General features: G+C 46.6%; 1 protein-coding gene across 1 annotated transcript; it reads left to right on the top strand.

The window, feature by feature from the left end:
- The first annotated feature begins 14,827 nt into the window (after positions 1–14,827).
- On the top strand, positions 14,828–18,786 carry INS (insulin). The gene is made up of 3 exons (XM_049820561.1): positions 14,828–14,906; positions 15,461–15,664; positions 18,650–18,786. The coding sequence occupies exons 1-3, from the start codon at positions 14,828–14,830 to the stop codon at positions 18,784–18,786; spliced, it is 420 nt and encodes a 139-aa protein (XP_049676518.1).
- Positions 18,787–19,170: the final 384 nt, after the last annotated feature.

Below are 19,170 nucleotides of genomic sequence, written 5' to 3'. Positions count from 1 at the left end.
TTCTCTCAAATTTTAACTACTGAGCCACTGACAGCTCTTAGTCTCCCACCTACTTCAATCCCTCCTTTCTGTTTCCTTTCTTATTTGACCCCTCTCCTAAATTCCTCCTAAATTGCTTAAAAGGCCATTACTGAAATCAGCAGTTCAACACTACGGCTAGCTACTTCTCCTCAAGCTGTTCCTCCTCCTCGATTGTCCCATAAATTAATAAAACTACTGAGTTCATTCAGTTGTTATAATTTTAGAGCACTTTTTCCAAAGCTTCAGCTATGATCTCCCAATCTGGGTGGATCCAGATCTTGAGCTGTAACTCTCAAGGTTCCCTTAAGGGCTCTAACAATTTTTAATTTGGGGTCTTAAGCTATTACTCTTTGATTAAGTAGCTGGAGCAAGCTATGCAAGACTAAGGCAGGTTAGATCATAGGTTAGCTATCTAGCCATGAAAATCTTATTAGTGACTCCAGTAAAACAGGCTAAGATAAAGAAAATAAATCTTCAAACAGGCAAGAAGTAACAATGAAGCCTGTATAGTTAATGCACAGCTTATGGCCTTGTCAGTAAGAGCAATGCCACATTATTGCAGGTCGCTGTTCCTCCTCTCCTTTGGTAGTCTCCAGCTCCTGGGTTACTGCCCATGAGTGCAGTAAGGATGCTGCAGACCCTGCAGTGATGACAGGCTCCTGATCAGGACTGAGCAGGGAGTCTCTGTGGAGGTGTTTGCTTTCTGGCCTGGCCTCAAACCCCATAAAGGTCTGAAGATGGTTGTCTCTAGTTCTCCGAAGCACATCACAGTCATTATCTGCCTTGTTAAATGTCTAAAATTAATGCAATTTATAAAAAGACCAAAGCTATTAATATGGAGTGAAAAGCCAAGTTAAAAATCCTTGCAACTGCAGGAGCCCTCAACTCCTCCGCCTTGCCTTGGAGTTTGCATTGCTGCTCCGTGACTTTGTCAGCTGTTGCTTGTTCGAGGAGCTGTAGTAAAATCTGTTGCCCTACAAAAATAGAAAATAAGCAAAACTTGAAGCATGAACCAGCCCCGTTAGCATGCAAGCATATAAACAGATCTACTGCAGCCACACGCGAGGTAAACACCACGTGGGCTGCTCCTGTTTGCTTCCGAGAGATGAGGCTGAGCTGGGGCGTGCTGTGAGTGCGGGGGCTCAGGCTGAACAGGCGCTGGAGGTTCCTCTTTGGGGCATTTTCTGTGTCTGCGTTCTTGACAAATTCATGACAGATTCCAGAATTTTTTGGCCCCTTAGGGGGACATCTGAGAAACATGAACCCATTTGTATTTACCATTGCCCTCATCTATTTAATATCTTAGAGGACTTATCCTATTAGTAACAAATAGGTCCCCTTCCATTTTGTCTCTAGGGCTTGTTCCTTTTTATCTGATTTCAGATACATTACTTGGCCCCTTATTTCATAAGCCATATATGAATTGGATTCTTCCTTTCTCATTTTACGTATTTTTCTCATGTTGCTGCTTCTACCCGAGCCTTGTTTTCTTCTTTTTCCTGCCATAATATTTTAGGGCTGCCAAGGAACGGGCTAACCAAACAAAATATGGTAGAGTTGTAAGCCAGGCCCTAATCTTTCACTGCTTCCTAAAGCTACTAATATTGAGGTTAACTTTTCAGTGCATTGTTTTGGATATTGTCCTACAATTTTCTTTAGTCTATTTTTAATAGTCTGACTCATTTCTTTCTACCAGTCTGGAGGATTGCAGGTGGTAGGGTATATGCAGTCCTTGCTTAATCCCCAGTTTACTCATTAAGGCTCAAGTTACCTCACTTACACCACCCACCACCCCCCCCCCCCCCCCAAACCCGCTCTTCATCTCATCCTATCTCAGCTGCTGTTCCATACCTACGGACAACTCTCTTTAACAGCATTTTTACAGTTCAAGCGGCTGTATTCCTTTTAGGTCGAAGAGCCTCAATCCACCCTGGAAAGATAGTCATAGTGACAAAGAGATACTGATAACCTTCTTTAGTTTGTGACCGCTTACCTGGATGATCCTTTTGCAGTATTTGCCGAGGTCCTCGGTTTAGCCAGTGCAGTAGAGTTGGCAGCTTTCTTTTACTAGTCCACTTTTGCATCATTGCATGCCTTATGCAGTTTTTATTTATGTCCTCTATTTCTTGCTTCATTTGGGGCCAAATATAAATTCTCTGCACTCTTTTCAGAGTACCCTGTACTCCTTTATGTAACTTATTACGACAGTCTAAGATAACTTGCTGTCATTCAGCCAGCCACAGTATCCATCCCATTTTTCCTTTTAGCTGATTCCTCATTGGGGCTGCAGTAAACAAACTCTGAGTCAATTTATCTACTTGCTCACTAAATTGTTTCTCAGTATTGCTTTCAGTCTTCCCATGTACTTTAACACCCTTTACACATATTTTATTCCCACTCTCCCTCTAGACTTGTGAAATAAACCTCCTGTTTTCTTCATGGTGTCCCATTATGTGTTTGCCATCGCCTTTCTCCCTCTCATGCATCCAGTATTTTATTCTATTATCAGCATAGTAGCTATCTGTAGAGAGATATTGTGAGGGGTTTGTCTTTTACTGACAGCCTGTAAGCTCCTTGGCATGATCCTTTCTCTAGTTTCCCCACTATTTTTTCCCTCATTCCTCTAATAGCAGTATCTTAGATTATTTTTCCTTCTTGTTCAAATTTAGCACTCCCATTGAGTGCACAATACCTTTGGTTTATTACCAGTTTCCTTAAAAAAGATATCCATATTAATAACCATTTCTTCTCTTTGTGCTTAAGAGCAGAGTATGAGTAGACTAGTGTACAACTGGACTATCAAGGGGGAAAGCCTCAAAGACCATCACAGGCCAGACTGCCTCTAGCCAGGCTTTCTTATGGCCAGGGAAATTTTGGTGCAGCCCCTGGAGAGAGGAGGACTCATGCTACCGGTATCCATTTTCCTTCACTATTTTTCTGGAACAGTACTGCTCCCACAGAATCAGCTCATGTTGGAATTCTTACTACAAATAATTTTTCTTTGACTGGGAATTTTAGTGCAGGAGCTTTTCAAGCAGCTTCTTTCACGTTAGATAAAGCACAGTCTTGCTCTTTGCTCCAGCTCCCTTCCTGATTCTTTTTCTGTCATTTCCATAATGCTCTGCTGGTACTAGCAAAGATGGATATGCTTCCAGAAGATACTAGCACAGTTATAGATATGCTGCCATAAGAAATTAAATCCTCCCAGCACTCTTCAGAGTTGGGACTGATTAGTGGGAGTCTTTATTTCACAGAAAGCTTAACCTTTCTAGCATCTATCCATCTTCTTATTTTACCAGTTCGAATTCCCAAGCAGTTAACCTGGGGTTGCATTAATTGTGCCATATTCAAATTGACTTTAAATCCCTTTTGGTCTATTAATTTTAAAACTCAGCTACTTCTCTCTTGTACCTCTTCTTCTGTAGCTGTGGTCCCCTAATATTATTCACATAAGACAATTTCTTTTCTTTGTTTCTCAGATACCATCATTCGAACACTTTTCTAATGCAAGTGTGTGCAGCGGGGCAGGTGCTCGGCCCTGTGGGATGCAAATAAAAGTATATTGTTTGTCTCTTAATGTGAAAGCAACTCTGTAAATTGCTTCTTTCCCTGCATTTTGCCATATGGGAGTTTGCTGTGAATTGTGGGGGTGCATTTGTGCCACTAGCTCTCCTAATTCATCTGCTGTCCAAGGAGCCTTACTCAGCCTCGGGGCTGCCAGGGGCAATGGAGATACCTGTGCTCCGTTGGGAGTGGGTGGTTGGTACGTGGTGTAATGTCCTGCTGACATTTGAGCAGCTCCCCATCAGTTCATTAAAGGCTCTCCATCTTCCTCAAGCTTATGGACTCATGTTAATGCTGCCAATTGCATCCTTGTCTTACCATTCTGCTGGGCAATTTGAAGAAATGCCCATGATGGCCTGATGAAATGTTCAAGGAGGTGCCCAATGTGCAATGAATAAAAGCTGGTGGAGCACAGGCTCTAATCAATTTACTGCTTAATTCCCATTTAATTCAAAATTTGAAGCAATTTCTCTTATTCGTACACTCCACTCTACTGTTGTGCTTCCTTTCAGTGGCTTCATATCTGCAGCTACCTGCCTTGGGGTCACTTTTTTTCATTTTATCAGCTACAGCAGTTTGATCTGCTGTACCTGTCTGCCCCAGGATAGCACTTGCAGTCTTTGTGGGATATGCTGCTATTCCCAACTTCTCTTTCTTTCTCATTTGCCCATATCATCCCTGAAATCATCTTCCTCTGATGGCTCCCGATCCAGTTCTCTCCACCACTTCCTGCAGCTACAGCAGTTATTTTTAATTTTTGCATCCCAATCTGCTTTTGAAAGTGTCTAATTTTAGCTTTGCATTTACTATGATCAGGTCCCTTTTGAGCTCTCCCTTGCTCCAGGGTGAATCACTGCACTATATATGTTAATCCCTCTCCTTACTTCTGCAGTTTTTCCTTCTCTTTTTCTAAATTCATCTGATTCTCTAATTGCCATTGCACCTCCTTATTGCCTTTTTGGGCCACTAGATGGTATTCCTTTTCTAAAGACAAACTTATTTCAAGTCACTTGATAGACTCTTTTAAAACACGATTTTCCCGTTGAAGCAGCTGATATTCTGAAGTTGCCTTGGCTTGGTCGGCATGGATTATTGCTGCTTCCCATACCAGTCCCACTAATGGAGGCGGTGGATCCTTGAGTCTGCCTTCATCCGTTCTCTGGTATTGGGGAACATTTGGTCTCTGTCACCCATCAGCTTCCTGTGGGCTGGAGAGGTGCCCACAGCCCCTGCTGTAATCTCTGATATTGTTGGGATTTCCTGTAGCCCTCCAATATTCCTGTTTTTAGGCTTTTTCCTGAGTTGTCTTAGATTTTTCCCATGCTTTAAATTTCGTCTTAAGGTATCCCTGAAGTATTGTGCACAAGGCTGGTCAGATTTGTAGAGTTGCCTTGAATGAAATTGCTCAGAGGAAAAGACTTTGAGGATCTACCCAGTCACACCCTCCACCAAAAGATGTTATAAATTCCTTTTTCCTGACAGTGGAACAGATTGGTAGGATTATGTGGCTGCTTAGATCTAAGCATGAGCTCATGTCCTTTGGGTGGGTCATGGGAGCCTTCATGCCATTTCCCCAGACCTTACCAAACGTGGCTGCAAGCTCTATAAAAAGTCACCTGGAGAAAGCCAAGGTGATGGGTCAGCCCAGGTTAAACCCTCCTGTAGATGGAGCATGGGCTGGTGAGGGAGGAAGAAAGGAGAAGAGCCTTCCTCGGAGCCAGGCCCCACCGTACCCTCTGGTATCTGCGTGTCCCAGTGCCTCGCTGAGCAGTCTCTTGCTGTTGTCGCTGCTGCTGTTGTGGGTGGATCTGTCTGTCTGTCTCTCTGCGTAAAGAAATATGAAACAGAATTATTTTTCATTTTGGAATCGTGCTGCTGCTGACATGATATTAAGAATAAAAAAATTATATTTCTGGTCTAGCATCCTGAGTTTGGCTCTTGCGTCCTTCTGCTGTCCAGATTCAAGTCAGCCAGACATCTTGCCTGCAGGCAGTACGCAAAATCCAACCTGGGGCCCGTTACGGCAGGAGATCCGCAACTTGTGCTCATGCAAAATGTTAACTTGGAGGTGAAAAATGGTCCCTTGTTTGCCGACGAGCTGATCTAAGCCTTTCTTTGCCAGGATATTACCAATTGCACAATGATGCATGGAACAGTAGTTGGGAGGTCTCTTTTAAATAGTAACACACCAGGGGGCTTGCCTTCGCTACGTGCTTTCTCTCCCAGCATTTCTCACTATTTCTGTTCAGTTCCAGTAATGCTGGCCATGTAGGAATGCCGGTGTGTGCACTGTGCCTGGTAATGTAGTCTGGTTTGCGTGTAACCAGGCTATGCAACTCTGAGCCTAAATGTGTTGAACACCCTTCTAAGAGTAATTAGGGGAGGATCCTGCTTGCTTAAGCATAGGGAGTATTTTAGATGACCTAAGGCATCTGCTGCATCCATGTGGGAGTGGTGGATGGGATACCGGATGCCCAGGAACTGGAATGCACCCCCGCAGACCAGAAGAGATGCCCAAGGCCACATAAGTGTTTCCTACTCCAGTTATCCTTATGTTTAAGGAAACTAATTCCAGTCACTGCTGCAAGCTTGGCTTTTACATGAAAGCCAGACTCTTTCTCTGGTTAAATGCCTTCCAGAATCACGGACAGAGGTGGATTAATGTGTTGCCGGCACAGGTCTGGACTATGCATCCAGGCTCCCCAGCAGTGTCTGAGAGGGAGTTTCCTAATTTAGGACTTGTAAGGATACCCTGTATCTTCATAGCGCTCATTAAAGTGTTACAGCTGTAATGAATTCATCTTCATTACACGCTTGGGAGGTAGAGAAGTACTCTTGTCCCTGTAAAAGGCTGACAGATAAAAGGAGGCAGAGAATCAGAGAGACTCAGACCAGGCGCAGAGCCTGAAAAGTAATTACATGCCTAAACAGCTTTGGGAAGAAGCGTCTAAGTGGCAGATCTGGGGCTTGAACCTCTGTCAGCCCCCTCAGGACCAAATCTTTCTTCTTGTGCTGTGATGGTACGGATCAGAAGAACTCAATTATTTACAAATCCTATAGCCGCAGGTATGCGCGCACACATGCACCGCCCCCCTGGAGATGGGAATTGATTTGGATAAGGCTGCAGCTGACCTGAGCTGTCATTCGTACTGCTAATCCAGCTCAAATCAGACTTGTTTTTTTCCCCAGGGACCAGAAAAGGTACTGCACTTTCCACTGCAAAGAATTTGTTTTCAGTTTTCCTACACTTGTTCATTACAATGATTGGGAAAACACTAGGTTTTCTAGGGGAAAGACGATCTTTCGACATTTTTCTGGCGCGGCTGAAAGCAGAAAGTATCTGAAATGTCTTGAAAACTGATCAGGAGATTTTTTTTTGGGGGGGGGGGGGGTTGCTTTTTGGTTTTTTTTAACTGAATAGAGAGGTTTGCAAAGATTAGGTAAGGGATTTAAAAACCTGTGTGACTGCACCCCAGATGTGCTACCATAGCCTTGCCGCACTCTTATGCAGCTGGTAGGGTTGGTGGTGGCAGGTCAATAAAACAAGTATTTGGAGACTGGACATTTTTTAGACTTGCAGGTGCTGTGCTTCAAATGAAGGAGGGTTTCTTCATGTCTCTGTTAATGAATTCACTTTGACCACCTTGTACACAGTGTATATCACCCAGGAGCAGCTGGAGCACGTGCACATACTGACTTCTGTACTGCAAGCCTCCCAAAACCATGTACCCACCCCATGCAGACTCCTTGCACATCCCCCAAATCCTCTCCTCCAGAACCGTAGAGGGTTTGTGTCACAATCTATATTTCCCCAAATCCAAAATACTCCCTCCACCTCCAACCAGCCACTACCACGTGTTTCTGTAAGTGATGTTCAGAGGTTTAGCTTGGGATGGAGCAACTGGTTTTGAAACTCATGTGAAACACAGGTTTGAATTAGACCTGAACCGCAGTGATGCAAGACCAGACAGGCTCAGTGGTGAGCTCCAGTGCCTGATGGGGTCAAGGCCCATCTTCACTGATTTTCCTGGAGGGATAACGATGCAAAATCCATTTTTTCACTCCCTTCATTAGTTCTACGTGGTCTCGTTGCAGTTATTTTCTCTGGGCACAGCAGGGTGAATTGATCTACAAAATATTTGCAGGGTTGGTGGAGGATTAAGTATCTCACACAGATAGTTCAATGTAACAGTTGTTACCCAGGACGGCAGAGAGAAAAACAGGGTGGGGTAAGGGAGTTGTTCATTTTCCTTCCACTAAGGTCAGCCTTAAATAACTCTCCCACCTCCCTCAGAGGCTGAAACAAGATAATAAGGACAAAAATGTCAGAGCAAAGCACAGGGCCCCTCTATTTACAGCAAAGGCCAAATTGCTAACCAACAGATCGGAGCTTGCTTTCTAAACACCGATAAGCGGCAACTTTGAATTAACAGCCCCGGTTCCTCGGCTGCTGTAAATCAGCCTGACCCCAGCTGCCCGCAGCACCCCAGTGCCTCCCCCCAGCCCGGGGCTCCCCGGCAGAAGGAGGGGGCTGCAGTGGCAGGCTCACCCCTCCTGGCCCCTGGAGATCCCTGTGCCTGGCTCCAAACACCCCCTCATCTCTCCCTCCCCAGCCCCCTAACATTAACAAGCCTTATCAGTAGGATTTACACCTCCTTGTCTAGGGACCCATAGGCAAGCCTACGGACCAGTTACTGGTGTGCATCCAAATCCTTAAAGTAGCTTTAAGTGTTCAAAACAATCCACTTACCCGGTGATAATTAATGATATCGGACCAGGGAGTCCCCATGCCCTGGCAGGGAATATCAGAGCACTCTACAGTGGGATCTGGCCGACTGCGAGCCGGGAGGGGATCAGCCCTTCTGCAAGTCCTCGGCACTTCCCGGTCCTGGCAGAGCATCCCGGGAGCGAGGAATAACCAGCAGTGCTGGTGGTAACGCCAGGGAGATGGATGCCTGGGAGCAGCCACTGCTGACAAAAGCAATGGTGGGTTGGGTTTTATTCGCTGCCGGATGCTGTGTTAGCAAAGGTCCTTTGGTGCAGAGCTGCGCTGGTCAGCGAAACACCAGTTCCCACGTGGGTGATGCTGTGGGAGTGAGGGGGAAGGTGGAAGAAATCACAGTTCCTGACTCGGGTCCCAACCCAGCTGGAGGCATCTGAAGTGCTAAAGCTTGGAGCACCCTGCGAAAGCGAAGGAGCGAGCGGTACCTCCAGTACCTCCAGATAGCAAGCCACATCTCCTGGAGAAAAGTGGGGCCTCAGGGCAGCAGCATCAGGGCAGTGTTAGCCAAAATCTCCAAGAGCACCCTAATAGCAAAGCAGTGGCTTTTAAAGTAAAGTTTATTCTAGAAAATGGGGTCTCAAATCTTCATGTTTAAACTCAGCAGAAAGTGTAGTGCGAGAAAGAGTACGTTGCTCCTCAATGTCCCCTTACAGTATCACTTGCAGTCCCCAATTTTATCATCAGAGACACTGTGACACGTCGACAGTGCACCCACAGTTGCAGACATGAGCAGTGGCAGACAATACAGAAGTATGTTACGTGATCATTTATTTTCGATCTGTGAGACCACTTTACAGCAGGGGACAAATCCAGCCTGAGCCAGCAAAAACCATTCCTTCATTTTTTGGCCTTTCACTCCTTACCCCCTCACTGCCTCAACTGGCTACAGCACCCATTGATTTCTGCTATGTCTGCTGCTCTCTGGTGGCCTGCCCATGCTTTCCAGCACAGTGGCCAAGGACCAGGTCATCTTCTCTATTTCACCAAAGGCTTCTCCAGGTCATCCATGCCTTTGCTTCCCAAGTGGTGCCTGTGATGCCACTAGCTGTGGAAGGCATGGTGGTGGCACCCTAAGACTTCAGCGCCTACGGTTGTGGACACTGGAGAAAACTCCCTGATGGACTCAATGGCCCCTCTCATGGTTGCTTCCTGAGGACCAGGTCAAGATCCTCTTTGGTTGTTCTCATGGATTTCCACAACATGAAGAAGGACAGAAGTGGTATCAGTGCTGAAAATGTGTATTTTTTGATTGGTGCTGATTCAGCTACTTTTCCAGCATGTCTCCACTCTGTGGAAGTTATTTGTTGCTTTTGTTGTTCACTACTTGTCCTCTAGTATGGTTTCGTCACCTCTTCTAATGTTTCTCTATCTAGGCCAAGGATTACTTTGGGGCCATTAATAGCCACAGATTTCATCTTCTCCTCATTGTTAAACACACTAATTTGTTCTGCTGCATCTGCTAATAGCTGTGTCTAGAAACTATTAGCAGCTTTTAGGTGCTATTTTCTCCTCTACTTTCTCAAAAAATATGTGGCCAGTAATATTTTAATGGGGTTAAAAGGAGGACACTTTTGTTTTTTCCATCTATATTTATAACCTCACATATGCTCTTCCCAAGGTGGATGGGAAAGATTTTGGGAGCTTTACCCTAGAGATCATTAAATTTGGTCTATTTTGCTTGGGTAGCTGTACTTGTGTAGAGGTTTGACCCTGCAGAGGCCAGGGGGGCTTGAGCAAGGTGCAGCCAATTCAATTTGCTGGTTCCATGGTCCCCAGCAAGTTGGGCTGGCCAAAGGCCAGCATTTCCCTGCTGAAAGGTGTGATGTACTCAGGAGGGACGGCCAGAGGGTTTGGGTTGCAGGAGGCTGTTCTCAGAGCCACAGCACACTTGGGAAACTCCCTTGTCCTCTCACGAAAGCTACTGGCTCTTCTGAGTTGCTCCCTGGATCATCTTCTACCAGTAAGCTGCATCTCCAGAGGTGCGGATGTACTCACAACCCTCTCTGCTGTTAGCAGCTAACCCAAAGGTGACAGAAACCGATTGGCCAGACCTGGTTGGTTACACTGGGCTTTGGGTTACACCGGGCTTTGGGTTACACCCTCCATTTTATGAATCAACCCTTTGTGCTCTAAGCAGCAAGATAATGTCCCTGGCCTGGAAGAGCCTGGAACATTGTGAAATCTGCAGTCTGGCAGGAGCATCTCCCTTGAGCCTGGTGGCTGGCGGGGTGATGGGGATGGCTCACATGGGCTGCACCCAGGCTGCTGCCTGGAGTAGTTTATAGAAGCAGCTGAGATTACTTGTATCCCAGTGAGTGGCCCCCTTCTCTGCTTGCACAATGCCCCTTTTGAAGCAAGGGCATCTCTCATTGTGTGGCTGCAGATAAGCCGCAGAGCCTCACCCTTCTATAGCAGCCCCCTCTCCCCCCAGCCCCAAGCCCATGGCGGCTGCCCCACCTGCCACGTATCTCTGCAGGCATCTCAGGATTTGGTTGCAAGCATTCCTGTGATTAAGTACCCTCCTCAGTGCCAGGTCCACCTCCCCACCCTTCGACTCGCATCACGGCCGCTGGCGGGACAGTCACACGCTGCCGCTCCACAGGAGCTTGGACACTCAGCGGGATCACAGCTGCTGGAAACCACATGGAGACAAGAAGCAACAACGATGCCAGCTTCCCTGCTCTGAGCCATGCCACCGGCTGCTGCTGCACCCTGCATGGGGAGCAGAGCAAAGCCTGGAGGGGGCAACCGCGGGGACCTGGGGGGACCCCATTTCCCTGTACCGAGTGAAAAGCTACACCTCTGTAGCTCCAACGGCCCATGTACTTGAACTCATTGCCCCAACTACACATCCCCAGCCACCAGTGGCCATAGTGGAGCACCTTCCAGGGGCTGGCCACCACCAAAAGCTGCTCTTGGGGGTGCAGACTCCCCCGGGTGCCTCAGGACCATGTTTCGGCAGGCTGCCAGTGCAGCACAGGGGTGCATTGGCAGGCGGTTTCTCTTCTGGGGCTATTTGTTTCACAAGCCACTAAATTTGCCCTCTAGGGAAAAGGAGGCAGGCTGTCACTGCTGCGTTGCTCTCAGCTCTGCTTTTGGGGCAACACAAAACCCGGGGACGGGTAGAGCGGCCCCGACGGTGGCTGCTGAGCATGAAAGCAGTGGCAGGGATGTGGGTGGCGTTTCGGGGTCCCCTGGTGCTCTCCGAGAACCCACTCGCCTCCAGACCTGACCTTTGCTGTCAGTAAAACTTGCACAAACTTGTAATTGTTAACTAGTTCCCCCATAGCGGGCTTGTTATTTTTTCAGGACAGGGTTCGAAAATGCTAGACATCTACAGTAGTAAAGATTTTATTGTGCTGGCAACGGACTGTAAAACTTGATTACATGACACCAGGGATTGCCTAAACCTCATTCCCACTGATGCAACTGCTTGGGGTCGGGGGGATGTGAGTGAGGGAGGTGGCTTCAAGTCACGTCTAAAGGTGGTTTAGCAGGAAGGGCAGGAGCCAGGAGCAGCCCACTCCCACCCAGCTGCTCCCACCCTTTGGCCAAGTGAGCCCAATGTGGAGCTGAGGATCTGGGGGGGGTCACAGGAGGCATGTGTAGCTGAAACAATGGACGAGCATTTGGCCCGTCGCTGCCTAATCACAAGAAAATCATGGGGAAGCCCAACCTGGAAGGAGTGAGCTGAGATTTTTCTTTAGACAAAGTTTTTCCATTGAGAAATGGGCTCCCTTTTTGGCCCCTTCTCTCAGTTTGCTGCTGACATGGGCGTTTTCCCTCTAAGACAAAACTTTCCGCAGTTTATATCCATTTTATATCCATTTATATCACTGCTAGCATTTTTTGTATTCCAAACGACCATTTATGGTAAGAAAATATGGTTTCCAATAAATAATCAAAGTGATCGTATTTTGGAAGGGGAAAGAAAAATCATAGTAGGAAACTTTTGCAAAAAAATTGGCCCATGCTGAACTTTGAGCCAGCGTGATATCTTTTTTCCTTCCAATAAATCTTCTGGCTTATTTCTGCACCCAAACTACAGCGAGCCAAGAGGGATTCCTGAATGCTCGGGTGCAGTCAACTCTTCCCCTGCTGGGGCATGCTGTGGAAATGCCACAAGCTTTTCAAAGCTACCTCCAGGATTTGGTTAGCCAAGAGTAAGTGAAGCAACAGACTAATAGTGTGGCACTTCCAACACAAAATAAAACAGCTTTTTTTGCTACATCAGTGGGGTAAGCCTCATGGAAGGGGGAAGCCCAGCAGGGAAGCTACCTAGAAGGGAGAAGAAAGTGGACAGAGGACCCTCCTTACAAAGTCCCGCTATAAATAAAACATGAATTCAGGTGAGCACAGGTAATGTTCAAAAGTGCAAGAAGGAAAACCCTAAATGGCAAATCTCAGTGTGTGATTAACCCGGGGAACACCCTGCTCCGGAACCTTTCCAACGCGACCATTGGACTGAGATCCATCAGACCTCATGCAGTGTGGTGACTGCAGGAAAACAACTGCTAAGGGGATCTGTAGGGTAATTCTGCAAGTTGTCCCCTTCGTGTGAGATGCCAAGTCTGGGCCTTCCTGCTCTGGAAGAAGCATGAGTGGCACAAGGTTTCTGCTCCTGGCTTCAACAACCTACTTCAAATGGGGTAAAATGCCAGGTTTTATCCTGTGTAGCTGCTAATTCCCCATCTTCTCCCGGTAGAAAGAAGGTCTGAGTAAGTGAATTCCCTGTACTCATATCTTGCTGAAACCTGAGACCTTCTTCATGGGTATACCACTAGGTCATTCAAGTACATCCAATATCTTTTCTGAGGGGAAAGGAGACAGAGATAGTGTTACACGTTCTGCAGAAATGCTATTAACTGTAGTTGAACATCACAACTTGGATTTATTAACAGGAGGCCAAAAGACCTACATGGCAGGGGATGTAACTGATAACCCTGTCTCGCATCCGTTTGAGCAAATGAGTCCCCGCTCTGTATGCTCATCAGAGATTTAGCGTTTCTCACCAGCCTTTTTGCAATCGTAGTCATTTAGCAAACATATGATACTTCACACTTAAAGCCATGACAGGGGCATATGGGACTTCCTACCTCCTAGATGCTGATGGATGAAATTGCTTTGGCTACTCAAGAAATCAAGGGTTTGGTTCGAGCCTCCAGGCATTCTGCAGATTTCAGTGAACTTCCTTCTGATTTATACTGTGTATGGAGAATAAGGCTTATTCTAAGTTAAACAAGCAGCAGAGTTCAAACAGATGAAAATGTCTCCTTTTCAGTGGTGCTGAGCACTTGTAGTCTCAAAATTTAGAGCAATGGGAAGTTTGAAGATCATCTCATCCTCAGTATTTAAAATGGGCCTTTTCAGGCAGAAAAAAAAGTATACTTTAAGCAGAAAAAGGTACAAACATGCTATTGGTAGCAGAAAAGTCGAGCACAGAGGTATCCAAAAATAGGGGTAATGTTGTGAAAGAAAGAGCGAGCTAGGTCTGTTGCCAAAATCAGACCCACAAAAACCATGAAACCCATCATCTCATGTTAAAAGCAAACTTACCAGTCAGAATGGTGATAACCAGCTATCTCTTGGTTTTCACTGGGATTTACCAGAAATGTTTCTTGGTGTTGAAGACACCATTTTGGACAGAGCCCCAGAGGGAAGAGCTGAGGTGCTCAGAGCTCTCACCTGCAAATGGCAGAGACCAAGTCTCTACTCTGGTTAATCCCAAACAGGAATTTGAAGGAGCACCTGGCAGATGAAGGAGGGGACCTGCCTTTCAGTGGGCCAAGGGGGAAAAGCTTATTTTTTCACATACAAAATTTCAAATGCTCTAACTCTGGCCTTGTGCTGAGATAAAACAACCACCCAAGGTCTCCTGCAAAATGCAGATGGTATTTCTCCCCCAGCCCAAGCTGTGGACACGTGTCTCTCGCTGTGTGCCGCATGGCCAGTGAGTGAGGCTGCAGATAGCCTCAGCGCAATAATGTGTTTTCCTTCCTCTAACACCTGACAGTAGCATGGTCTCACTGACAACTTGGTCCCATCGCTGCATACTTTCCAAGGTGATATTAATCAAACAGATTAACATGTTTGCCTTTAATTTTACATTTTAGAAACAGCTGTTGAGCCACCTCAATGCCAGCAGTGCCTATTGCCAGCATTAGTGTCATTAGTGATCATTGCAGCTGTAATAGCGCCATTATCTCCTGCTAAAAGGGTCACTGATGGCTCAGGACAGAGCTTCAGGGAAGCAAAAACAGGTCGGATGAAATGAGATGGAAACTGCAAACTGTTGCTTCTCTCTTAACTTGCATAAAGACCTGTGGATGCTGCATAGAGGGAAATTAATGTGCACAAGCAGCAAAAATTTTGGCTAGAGCATCATCAAGGAGGTGGAGCTTGTGTAAGCTCTTCTGTCACTTGGGCTAATGTAAAGCATATAAATATGGGAAAGAGAGAATGGGGATATTACTACCAGCCAACCAGTCTTCATCTCTCAGAGCAAACTTCTCTCCATCTCTTGCTGCCCCTTCTTTGGGTAAGTCTGATTGCTGCTCTTTTAGCTTCTACCTGTTTTGCAGAGCTGTTTTCTTAAGTTGATGTAGCTGGTGGTGACAAGTGCTGGCTCACTAGTCCAAGAAGATGAGGTGTCCTCAGGTCTTTGAGCACGTTGTACTGGTTTTTGGCCGTCATCATAAATAACAGCCCCTTCTGACTTAGCAGTGGGGGTTTTTCCTCTGAAGATGTCTGCTTATCTCAGGTCTCCTGGGCATGTATGCTACAGGGCTTGGTGGGATGGCTCTTCCAGTCTCGTTTGGCCTTTTGGGGGAAGACAGCAGGGAGGCCAGGACTGATGTGAGCATGTGGATGGAGATGGACTTCTGGTTATAATCATTCATCATTTACTGTAAAGACTTGTAAAGCCTAATGCAGAAAGCTCTCCTTCCCTCTCAAGCTAGGGCATCTTTAAAGGTCCATCTGCTACTTTGGTCTCATTTTCATGCCAAAGGAGCCGAAGAACATAGGATGCTTGATGACAACTTATTTCTCCCTCCTACACCTCCCTGTGTCTCCTCTGCCTCTTAACCCTAGGCCTCACCCTGCTCACCATGGCTCTCTGGATCCGATTGCTGCCTCTCCTGGCCCTTCTCGCTCTTTCCATCCCCGGGACCAGCCACGCGGCTGCCAACCAGCACCTCTGCGGCTCCCACTTGGTGGAGGCTCTCTACCTGGTGTGCGGAGAGCGGGGTTTCTTCTACTCCCCCAAAGCCCGACGGGACATTGAGCAGCCTCTAGGTAAGTCAGGCTCACCGTGAGCGCAGTCGTATGCTATGCAATGCAAAATGTAAAAACTGCCTATCTTTGACAGTGACACCAAGAATGTCCTTGATGGGGAATGCCAGGAATACCTTTAACATACCATCAACATCACATTGCCAATGAAAAGGTCTTCAGGTTAAAAAGGCAGATGGGAGGGCATGCAGGGAAAGAGGATTTATGAGGCAAAAGGAATTGTGCCTGAAAGCTCAAACTTGTCTATTTCTTTGTGTGGCCCTTAACACTGGCCTGGGAGTGGCCATAGAAAAAAGAGGTGGAAGGAACTCAGGAAGCCTCCCTCTGCCCCCAAGACAGGATCAGTTGTCCCCATCCTATTCCTGACCCATGCTTGTCTAGTATGCCCATAAAATCCTCCAGGGAGAAACCTTCTTCTGCCTTCTGAAATTGCCTACTCCCATGCTTAACTGACCTTCTTCTTGAGTGTTTCTTCCCAATATCTAACCTGAACATCCTTTGCTGTAAGTTATTTTTTGTCTTATCCAAAGTGAACATGGGGAAGAGTCTACTCCTTTCTTCTCTATGGCTGCTTTTCAAAATATTTGAAGACTGTTCCAATGTCTAGTTTTAACCTGCTCTCAACTAAATCCTCTCCAGACTCCTCCCCCCTCCCCACCCCACTACCTTCTTAGGTCATATTTTCTAGATGTCTGTCCATGCAAATTGTTCTGCATTTCACTCACATCCTTACTGACTGGTGATGTCTGGAGAAGTGTACAGGACCCCAGCTGAGGCCTTGCCAGCAAGTAGAGTGAGCAATCTGGAAGAAAAATATTGCATGTTTTTCACACCATGTTCCTGTCTACACAGGTGGTTTGCCTTTTTCAAAGCAGCACTCCACGCTTGATTGATAGTGATCACTGCCTCTCTTGGATGCCTTGGCCCTCCCTTGGGTGGATCAGCAGTCCTTGAAGGACCACTACCACAGCCAAACCCTTGTCCTAGATGTGCAATGCAGTCTTCCTGCCTACCTTTACCATCTTTCCCATTTCTTACTGAACAGCATCCCCTCTTTTCAGTGTTTCTGTAGTTTCAAAGATAATTTTTAGTACTAATCTTGCCCTTCAGGAGACTTGCAGCCCCCACAGCTTTATATCATCTCTTATTTCATGGTGGTGAAATGCTGGTGAAGCTGCTTTGGTTCCCCTTCTTAGGACTCCTGAACCACTGATGAGTACAAGAGCCAGGAGGAGATGACAGCCCTACCCCCACACCCTGCAGTGCAGTGCTGGGTCAGTGCCCCTGGTCCAGCACTTTGTGTCTGCATGGCAAGGCAGGTGGCACGAGGCAGTCCAGAGAGCTGCCCTTCGACTCAGTATTTGTATCTAGATGGGGCCAGCTCCAGCTGTAATGCAAGGATGATGTCTCTCCTGGAGATGGGTAACTGCAGTTCTTCTCAGCTTTGGCTCCTCTATGAATCCAGCAAGTACACTCTCTCTTCTGTCTTCCAAGCTACTAATGGAGACTGTAATAGATGCAGAAGAGCCCCCTGCCAAATCCCAGCCATTTCAAGATGGACCATTACTTAACTTCCTCTGAGTACGATACACCTCTCCTACCATTTCTCTTCCCATCACAAACTGGTTTCATTCATATTTGATTCCTTCTCCTGCATATGTAACCATCTTGTGAAATAGTCTTAGAGGTCTTTGGAAGGTGAAGCAAGGTAATGTCATAGCAGAGGGTTTGCCATGATTCGTTTTGAATGGCCAGTTGGGCTGTTAGTTGCTCCCTTCTCTGATTATTTGTTTCTGAAGACAGCCATGAATGGGTTGGAAGTTTCGTTAGCCAAATTCCCTAAATACTGTACGGAGAATTTCATCAGGGCCAAACAGTTTGAAAGTATCTGAGGACTTTCTACCTCTTTTTCCCAGGACTTTTGCCTGAGTCACCATCTCATCACACAAGCTGGTTGTGTTTACAGTCTGCTTGCAGCTGGCTGGAAGGATGAAGACAAGTAAATCACAAAACATTGACTAGCTATTTCCTCTTTTGTTTAATGCTGGACTAAATCTTTCCTAAATTTTCCTCCTAGCACACTAGCATAATGATTCCTTGTTACTCTTGTGCCTCGTTCATTGCATCACACTTTGGGGGCTTGGGGATTTTGCATCTTGTGCTGTACTTTCATATTGCCCTAGAAACCACATCTCATTCTCGCTTTCCAGGCATTTTCTTTTTGTTGTTAGGGGTTCTTTTCTTCCTACAGCAAAAAATCACTACTTTATTTGCCATTTTCTATATTTGGCAACTAAAACCTGAACAGTTCTATCCACAAGTTTTCAAGTTCCCACCAGCAAACGAGATATTCTGTTGAGTTGTGTGTGTGTCCAAATACCCCAATTCATCATTTCTTCTAAAAACTCATCCCCAGCTGTGAACACGGACACACATGAATGCTTTTGCCATCGGCTTGAGGCTACATCCTGGCAGACAACAGGAGCAGGCTGTTCAGGACCAGCTGGGAAATGCATCCAGCTCCAGGACTGGACTGTCCTTGCAATCCCATGGAAATCCCAGTTGTTTGCCCAGGCTCCCAGAAGAGTGGGTAACTGCCAGAGGGAGGCTGCAGTCCCAAGCAACTCATCTCTCAGCCCATTTTATCGTCTTTCTTACTAGCTGCTCACCCTAAGGAGAGTGCAGGGTTTCTCTTCTTCTCCACACCTTCCTCAGTAAAGCCCCTGTATCCCTTTGTCCCTCACACTTCTGATATCCACTCAGCTTGGCTCCTTCTGAGCACCACAGGATTATTTTGGGAGAGGAAACGCACAGCCTGAAGGTGCTACAAGCAGCATCGTCCCGGGGAAACCTTTGCAACTTCCTCCCCATTTTCTAGCCAACTCTGGCTTAAAAATCTGGTATCTGCAAAGGGGGTGTCTGCAGGACTCAACAGCCAGGGCTGATGCTGTGTGATATCCCATGGCTTATCTTTTTCTTCCCTGGCAGTGAGTGGTCCCTTGCACGGTGAGGTAGGAGAGTTGCCCTTCCAGCAGGAAGAGTTTGAGAAAGTGAAGCGAGGGATCGTCGAGCAATGCTGCCACAACACGTGCTCCCTCTACCAACTGGAAAACTACTGCAACTAACAGCGATGCCAGTGGCAGGGATCTCATGGGCCACAGGTAGAAACACGCACTTATGCTACTGCACCTTCAAAGCAATTGAATAAATGTTGTGGATCTATTTGAACGACTGTGCCAGTTCATGCGTCCATGTCTCGGGGAGGGGGCACTGATGTTCACTTTAGGTTGTCATTGTATGTGCTCCAGTAACACAGTTTCAAAAGATCCTGGACCCATGCATCACTTCACACTATCCTTCTGCGATCCAAATGAACTGCCTGGGAGGGAGGGAGGAGGTTTACACAGTGCCAGAGTGGGTATGCAAAGCACCCAGTACCTCCGGTGCCCAGGGGATGAGGAGGAGAGGGCAGAGAGGCTTGAACAAGATTTCTCTTTCTAGGGAAACAT

Source organism: Accipiter gentilis, chromosome 17 (genome assembly GCF_929443795.1).
Source record: "Accipiter gentilis chromosome 17, bAccGen1.1, whole genome shotgun sequence".
Classification (NCBI taxonomy): Eukaryota; Metazoa; Chordata; class Aves; order Accipitriformes; family Accipitridae; genus Astur; species Astur gentilis.
This window is presented reverse-complemented; position numbering and strand designations above follow the sequence as displayed.